The 8,753-nt window shown below is 39.7% G+C and overlaps 1 protein-coding gene across 1 annotated transcript; it reads left to right on the top strand.

The window, feature by feature from the left end:
* The first annotated feature begins 1,616 nt into the window (after positions 1–1,616).
* Positions 1,617–3,024, top strand: LOC121440686 (interferon-inducible GTPase 1-like). The gene has a single exon (XM_041641486.1). The coding sequence runs from the start codon at positions 1,632–1,634 to the stop codon at positions 2,886–2,888; it is 1,257 nt and encodes a 418-aa protein (XP_041497420.1). The 5' UTR covers positions 1,617–1,631; the 3' UTR covers positions 2,889–3,024.
* Positions 3,025–8,753: the final 5,729 nt, after the last annotated feature.

The raw sequence follows: 8,753 nt of genomic DNA, 5'->3' as shown, positions 1-8,753 counted from the left end.
TCCTACAGTAACTGACCTAGTACCTGACAGATCCTCCTTTCCCACAGGGCCATTTATGATGTCAAGCTTATAAAAATAACCCAAGGGCCAATACAGATTGGCAAATTCAAGTTTCAGGAGTTGCTGTTCTCTATATCAACTCAGCCTCCTGACTGCTCTTTCTCCTGTCTCCTGCACGTGTTGTCTGTGTTCATTTCTAATGCTACAGGTGCCCTGCTTATAGCATCTGTGTACCAAGAATCCATTGGGATGGGTGATGTCCCTAACAGGACTTTATCTGTTTTGGCTTCTTATTCAGTTATTCAGGGAGGCCAAGTCTCTTATAAAGAAAATGGTCCTAGGACAAATCTGTGTGGCAATGTTGACTGAACTGGCTAACACTACACCCCATATAAATATGCACTATATTTTGCAAAGTTTCTCAGTTCACCATGGAAAGAACTTGTCCATTGGCCTTCAATCCAAATCTTTATTGGAAGAGTGTTATATATTAGAAATCAAGAAGGGTTCATGAATAAATCTTAAAAATAAGAGACTTTGACAAAAGAGCAATTGAGAAAATAAACATGCCAAGCAGATAAATAAGGGACTACGTGACAACCAAGGCTTGAAAGTGTGAGGAACATTACCAGATCTAAAAAGACAAATAAGAAAAAATGTTTTTCTTAAAATTACTGTAACATGAGTGGAGGCCACCTTCTTGGTGTTTCTGTCCCTCCAGATACCCCATAGCCGGCAAGCCCCAAAGAAATAACATAGAGATATCTATAAGTTATAAAGCTGATTGGGCCATTAGTTCTATCCTCTTACTGGATAACTTTTCACATCTTCATTAACCCATTTTTTGATCTATTTTAGCCATGTGGGTCAGTACCTTTTTCAGTGGGGTAGATCACATCCTACTGCTTTGGTGATCTGGTCAGGAGTGGGAGGAATCAACTTCCTGCTTCCCAGAAATCTCCTGTTCTCATTGCATCATTTCTACTTCCTGTCTGGTATTCCTGCCTATACATCCTGCCTGGCCAATCAGCGTTTATTTAAAACGTGATTGACAGATTACAGAAAATTCTCCAATACCAAATAACATGAGGACTGAAAACTTGACAAAGGCCAAATAGCATAGATGATAATGAATAATAGAAGCAGGTACAGTCAGACAAGCAAACCAACAAGGAGGCTATACCAAATAGAACTGATTTGAGAATGTAAGGGGCCTCTGGTTATGGAGTCTACACGACTCAGAGGCACAGTGCAGACTGAATATTAAGATGGATCTGCAAAGACACAATGGAGACTAAAACATTAAAGTCTCATGTGACGGTCACAGATCCTGCAGAAAGAATGGCCCTACTGTGTCACTTATTGGTGAACTCCAGAGAAGCCAAACTCATAGAGGTGGAAGGCAGGGTGATGGAAAAGCTATGGGAGAGGGAAATAGGATGATGTTGGTCAAAGGACACAAAGTCTCAGATGTATAAAATGAACACAGTGGGAGATCAGATGCAGGACTGCAATCGTTAAAGATGCTATGTGGCAATATACATGAAATTTGATAAAATGTAGATCTTAAATTTCATAAACATCCTCCTGACTCTTCCTTCTTTCCTTCAGTGCATTAGTTGCTCACAGTCATGGGTCAGCGGTTCTCTTCACCTAAGGATGAGCGCCACCAAGAATTGGCCTCCACCTTTAACGAATATTTTAAGAAGTTTAAGGTAGAAAACAAAATCATTCCTCAAGAAACCTTAGCTTCAATTGAATTAAACTTGTCAAAAGGAAACATTCAGGTGGCAAACTCTTCTATCACTAATGCATTAAAAGAAATTGATGGCACCCCACTCAATGTTGCTGTGACAGGAGAGTCTGGAGCAGGGAAGTCCAGCTTCATCAATGTCCTGAGGGGGATTGGGCATGAAGAGGAAGGTGCAGCTGAAATTGGTGTGGTGGAAACAACCATGGAGAGGCATCCCTACACACATCCCAAGATTCCCAATGTGGTTTTTTGGGACCTGCCTGGGATTGGAACCACAAATTTCCCACCCAAAGAGTATCTGGAGAAAATGAAATTCAACGAGTATGATTTCTTCATCATTCTTTCTGCCACACGCTTTAAGAAAAATGATATAGACCTCGCCAAAGCAATCAGCATGATGAAGAAGGATTTCTACTTCGTGAGAACCAAGGTGGACTCTGACTTGAAAAATGAGAAGGACTTCAAACCACGAACATTTGACAGAGAAAAGGTCCTGCAGCAGATCCGCAGCAGCTGTGTGAGGACCTTTCAGGAGAATAACATTAAAGTACCACCCATCTTCTTGATCTCTAATAATATCTTATGTGACTATGATTTCCAAATCCTGATGGACAAGGTGGTGAATACTCTCCCTGAATACAAACGTCACAATTTTATGCTCTCCCTGCCAAGTATTACACATGCAGCCATTGAAAGGAAACGGCAGTTCCTGGAGCAGATCATTTGGCTCGATGCCTTTGCGACTGCCCTACTCACTATGATTCCTTCACTGATCCTCTTAATGGACAATGATGTGAAGAATCTTAGAAACAGCATGAACCTCTTTCGAGATGTGTTTGGAGTGGATGATGCTTCATTGCAGGGTTTGGCTGAGGACTGGCAAGTGTCGGTGGATCAGCTCAAGGCAAAGATGAAATCTCCTCATGTGTTTGAAACTACAAAGGAAGAAACAATGCAAGACAAGCTTTCAAGACTTTATGAGGAGTTCTGTTTGGCTAACGGGGACGTATTTGCATCGAATGTTTATGTTAAAAAACTGTTTTACCTGAAATGTTCCTTCCTTAACATGGTGACAAATGATGCTAATGCTCTTCTCAGAGAGATATGTGTAAAAAATAACTTAGTTTCCAATTAGGCTGAAATCTTGTAGCTGTCAATAATCAGGATCAATGAAAGAAAAATTGGACACTGATTTTGCAAAACAACATACTGGGTTATTCAGGCCTTCTAGGCTTTATGCATATTTAGTGATCATATATCCACATTAGCTGTAGCAAGGGGATCAGATATGTGTAAATAAGCTGAGAGCTAAAAACTATCTACTCACTTTGAATAAACCCTCAGAATGAGTAATTGTACTTTTATACAAATTTATTTCATATCAATCAACACCTGCTTTTAGGTTTAACTTTGTGATGGGTGGTTTAATTGACAGACTCTAAAATCACATGAGAGGTGAACCTCTGGCCTTGCTTTTGCAAAAGATTTTGCCTAAGTTAATTGAGGTGAGAAGCGCTGCCCACTGTGGGTGGCCCCATTCCCTAGCTGCTGATCCCTGACTGTGTATATGGAAAGGGAGGCTAACATAGAACACCTGCACTCATGCATTGCTCTCTGCTTTCTTACTGTGGGTGGAGGGGGACTAGCTGCCCCCAGCTGCTGCTGTGCCTGCTCTATAACCTTGAGTTTCACACCTATGTCCTCTCTTCATAGTAATACCACAGGAAAAGCCATAACTAGGCTGGAGAGATGGATCAATTGCCTTGCAAGTCTGAAGACCTCAGTTTAGATCCATAGAGCCCACATAAAGCCATCTATGCACCTGAAGTCCATACACTCCTGTGGAGAGACAGGGGGCAGAGGCAGAGAATCCTGGAAGCTGTGGGGCCAGATAACCTGCCACATGCAGCCCCTTAAAGAGACCCTGACACAAGCTTATGGAAGGTAAAAACCAAAATCCAGTGAGCTCTGCATACATGCCATGTCATGATAATCACACATGCAAATGCACTCACAAAAAAATGATTTTCTTTAAAACTAAGAAGGAAAGTGTGGGGTGGTAACTCAGTGGTATAATGCGCACATGCATGTGGCCTCGGGTTAAAGCTCTAGCACGCCAGAAACAGGGTGAAAGGTGAAGTGGAGAGATGGCTCAGAGGTTAAGAATGCTGGCTGCTCTTGCAGAGACCCGGGGTTCAGTCCCCACATAATGGAACCCACATAGTAGCACACAGTAGCCTATAACTCCTGTTCCAGGGGATCTGATATTCTCTCCAGACAGCCATTGGACCAGGAACACATGTGGTTAATAGATGATAACGCATGCAAGACAAATATTCATACAATAAAATTAAAGAAAAATGTAAGAGATATATGTTTGAACAAGAGTGCAAGAGAGAAAGAAGCAATAACCATGTAGATCATAAAAGTCTTAATAATAACCGAAATTCTAAATATCCTATTTAGTCAGAATCCTTGCGAAAATTCTAAAGAAGCTCTCTAATTCTGTACCAGAACCAGTGAAGATTTAGGGATTTCCCTACTTTATATCCATAGGCTTTTGAATGCTGTGGTTACTAAATGACTGATTTACTCCATATCAATACCAAAAGCTATTTAATAAACTCTTTGTGAAATAAGGGGCATTTTTTGTCACTTGATGTTCCCAAGAACCCATACCAGCTTTATAGTGACTGTTTATTACTATCATTGGTAATACTATACTATTTCTAATATATTACTATTATTGGCTTTTTATCTCATTTCACACTCCCTGGCATACATTTTGTCATCCTTGAAATAAAATGTAGATAAACAGTACATCTGTTAGTAAGACTGAAGGAGAGACACAAAGGAAAGAGAAAAATTATTTATGGAGAGGAACAGTTTCTTAAAGTTTGGGCAGCTATATTCCTATAGACTACGTGGGTTGAACAATAGAGTTTTGTTCTCACACTTCCAGTGAGTGATTTATGAGTTTCAGGTGCCTGTGCGGCCAGACCCCCAGTAAAAGCATTCTTCCTGGTAAGACCTCACATGGCCTCCTATGGTGTGTTTATCCAGAGAATGGGTCCGTTCTTGCTTCTTCCATGACCCTATTGTTGTGCTTCATGTTCATGACCTAGTCTACATATAGATACCTCCAAAAGCCTTTCCTTCTAGCATGAACCCACTGAGAGTATGGGCTACTAAATGTATGTTTTCAGGGGTAAAACACTCAGTCTATAACAGTTATGCAAATTATGCTCGTGGTTCAGCTGTTTTCTTTCTTTTTTTAAATATTTATTGAGCTCTACATTTTTCTCTGCTCCCATCCCTGGCTCCCCCCGCCCTCCTTTAATCCTCCCCCAAGGACCCCATGCTCCCAATTTACTCAGGAGATCTAGTCTTTTTATACTTTCTACTTCTCATGTAGATTATATTTATGTAAGTCTCTCTTAGTGTCTGCCTTGTTGTCCAAGTTCTCTGGGATTGTGGTTTGTAGGCTGGCTTTCTTTGCTTTATGTTTGAAAACTACCTATGAGTGAGTACATGTGATCATTTCTTTCTGTGTCTGGGTTACCTCACTCAAAATGATGTTTTCTAGTTCCATCCATTTTCCTGCAAAATTCAAGCTGTCATCATTTTTTCTACTGTGTAGTACTCCATTGTGTAAATGTACCACATTTATCTAATCCATTCTTCGATCGAGGGACATTTAGGTTGTTTCCACGTTCTGTCTATGAGAAACAAAGCTGCTCTGAGCATGGCTGAGCACATGTCCTTGTGACATGATTGAGCATCCTTTGGGTATATACCCATAGTGGTATTATTGGGTCTTGAGGAAGGTTGTTTCCTAATTTTCTGAGAAATCACCACACTGACATCCAAAGATCACATAATCCAATTAAAAAACAAATGGAGTACAGACCTAAACAGAGAACTCTCAACAGAGGAATCTAAAATGGCTGAAAGACACTTCAGGAAATGTTCAACATCCTTAGTCATCAGAGAAATGTCTCTGAGATTCCATCATACACCTGTAAGAATGGCCAAGATCAAAAACATTGATGACAATTTATGCTGGAGAGGTTGTGTGGAAAAGGGAACATTTCTACATTGCTTTTGGGAATGCAAGCTGGTACAACCCCTTTGGATGTCAGCTTTAATAGAAATTATGCCAGTCACCTAAACCAAATACTGCAAAAATATTTTTACCATAAATTGAGGTGCAGACTTGCATAAATATGGCTAATGAGAAACACTAGACAAAACCTTCTCTACTTAAAATACAACCAAAGAACAAACAGATGTTGGTTGCTCAGAATATTTGAAGAATGTTGCAATATTCTTCCATGTGCACATTGAAGATAATTATGGAAAATGGAGGCTCTGGGTGGTCAGGTCGAAAAGGGAACAAAGCACCTTGAATAGAGCGCTCTTGATTCCAAGCCTGAGCTTATTTGAATGTGGCAAGTCCTCTTACAACTCAGAAATTGTACACAGTAGATCCTAGATTTTCCATAATTACACCACAGTCATAAATTTTTCTGAAAGGCAATACTGCAGCCATCAATGGTTTTGAGCTCCACAAAGAGTTGTAATGGAATACACACTATTGCATTGGTCCCCATGGGTACCTCTATTTACATAGCTCCCTGCCCTATGTAAGCTATTGGTGTATGGTGTCATTTTAAGACCAAATCTAACCACTCTCCATTCCAACTTTCATGTTCAAAGGCCGCTTGAGTGTCTCCATCACAGTACCACAAGTTATATGTACATCTTTGCTATTAGAATGTCCACACCCTGTGTGACATGCTGCAGATCAGGGTCTCAGAGTCATCAGTTATAGTCTGTAGAGACACCATTGCTATCCAAACAGAACCAAAGCCTATGCAACCTCTAAAATAATACTCAATTTCTTCAGGGGAATATATTTTCCAGATTAATACTCCTACACAAATACTAAGACACTGACACACCAGTATAAATAATGAAAGTTTATAAATGAAATAGATATAATTTAAAAAATATTGTAAGGCTGGGGAAATTAATGGGTGAAGCATTTGCTGTACATGAATGAAGACCTGATTCCAAGTGTATTTGTTGCGGTTCTCAGAGGAACAGAAATGATTAGATAGATAGATAGATAGATAGATAGATAGATAGATAGATAGACAGACAATAAATAGATAATAGATAGGTAGAGATATAGATATACAGATGGATGGATACATAGATAGATAGATAGATAGATAGATAGATAGATAGATAGATTGATGGACAGGTACAGATATAGACACAGATTACAGTGGTTTAAAATTTTGATCCAACCTGGTCAACAATGACTGTTTAACAATGGAAAGACCAGGAATCCAGTAGCTGTTTAGTCCATGAGGCTGGTAGCCTTAGCTGATCTTCAGTATAGGCTGGAAAACGAAGAACTAGGCTCTAATTCCAGTGAAGGGATGAACTGGCCATTAAGAGTGAGAACAGTTAGATAAAGAACAAGAACTTCCTTCTTCCATGTACTTTATATAGGCTGTTAGCAGAAGGTGTGGTCCAGGATAAAGGTGGATCTTCCCACCTCAAGTGATCCAGATTTAGTGTGGGTCATCCAATTTCAAATGGTTTAATTACCAAATAATCTCTCACACAAGTGGACCTAGATGCTTGGGTTTTAGTTAATTCCAGATATGGTCACATAGACAACGAAGAATAGCCATCATACCAAGAAAAGCCACATGTGTTACTGCATTTCTGTAACCCAGTACCACAGTAGTGGGAGGGGGGGGGCAGGCAGAGACAAGAGAATGTCTGGAGACTTGTGGGCCAGCCAGCCTTGTGTATGCAGTGCAAACAATAAGAGACTGCCTCAAACAAGAAGGATCAAGGACCAGGAGCACAAAAATGCACACCACATGCACACACACACATTCTCCTGGAGGAGAACTCCAAAGAGCAGGACAATCCAGACAACACTTGACTTTAGAGACACTTGAGTCAGACGTCTCAATCCAGAACTGCTAAAAAAATGAGCTTGCTTTGTTTTAACTCTCTGCATTTATGATAAGTGAAAACAAATACACTTATAAATTCTTCAGCATAATGGAATTCATTGTGGTTTTCACACATATCAATCAGGACCCTTTATAGCCTCCACCTGCAGTGGCATCAATTTATTTTTTTATTTGTTTTATTTGTGTGGTATATATGTTCTATATTTACTTTAACCTGATCTACACTTGCAAGTAAGGTGGCTTTTTTTGTAGATTGTGCATAGAATAGTCTTGATCATTTTTCTTTAATACAATTCAAAAAGTTTTTTGTTTGTTTGTTTGTTTGGATTTTCAAGACAGGTTTTCTCTGTCACTTTAGAGCCTGTCCTGGAACTAGCCATTGTAGACCAGGCTGGCCATGAACTCAAAGACATCTCCCTGCCTCTGCCTGCCAGTGCTGGGCTTAAAGGCAGGTACCACCACTGCCTGGCTAAAAGTTAATATTTTAGTTGGACCTCTTAAACTATTATGTTTGTTATTTATATTGATAGGTTTATACATGTGTCTGCCAATTTGTTGTTTTCTATTTGCTTGTCTTATCTTTTGTAGAGGGAAGTCTTCTTTCCTTACGCAATTTTAATTAAATGAGGATATACTTCTTTCCATTTCTGCCTTATGATCTCATAGTTTTATGTTATGAAATAGTCCTCATGTTTATAATACACACTCATCACTTGCATAGGCGGCTGATAAAAAGAACGCATAACATGTGAGTTCTCTTCTTCCACTGTGTGGCTTCTGGGACATGACTCTGAACATCAAACATACAGGTAAGAGTCTTAATTTAGCAAGCCTTCTTGGTGACTTTCCTATCATAACGACACCTTAGCATGCTTCCAATGTCCTTTCTCTCAACATTTTTGTCATTGTAGTTATTTTTCTCGAAATTACCCATATGGTTGAGGTGATAACATTTTTATGTCCCTCAGAAATCTCAAAAACTGGACTGGAGAAATGGC

The sequence above is a fragment of the Microtus oregoni genome, unplaced genomic scaffold, assembly GCF_018167655.1.
Source record: "Microtus oregoni isolate MIOR12 unplaced genomic scaffold, Mior012 000069F_ref0000032, whole genome shotgun sequence".
In the NCBI taxonomy this organism is placed as follows: Eukaryota; Metazoa; Chordata; class Mammalia; order Rodentia; family Cricetidae; genus Microtus; species Microtus oregoni.
This window is presented reverse-complemented; position numbering and strand designations above follow the sequence as displayed.

Excerpts from the sequence above, each read along its gene's own strand:
- LOC121440686 (XM_041641486.1), top strand. The coding sequence starts at position 1,632 with ATGGGTCAGCGGTTCTCTTCACCTAAGGATGAGCGCCACCAAGAATTG.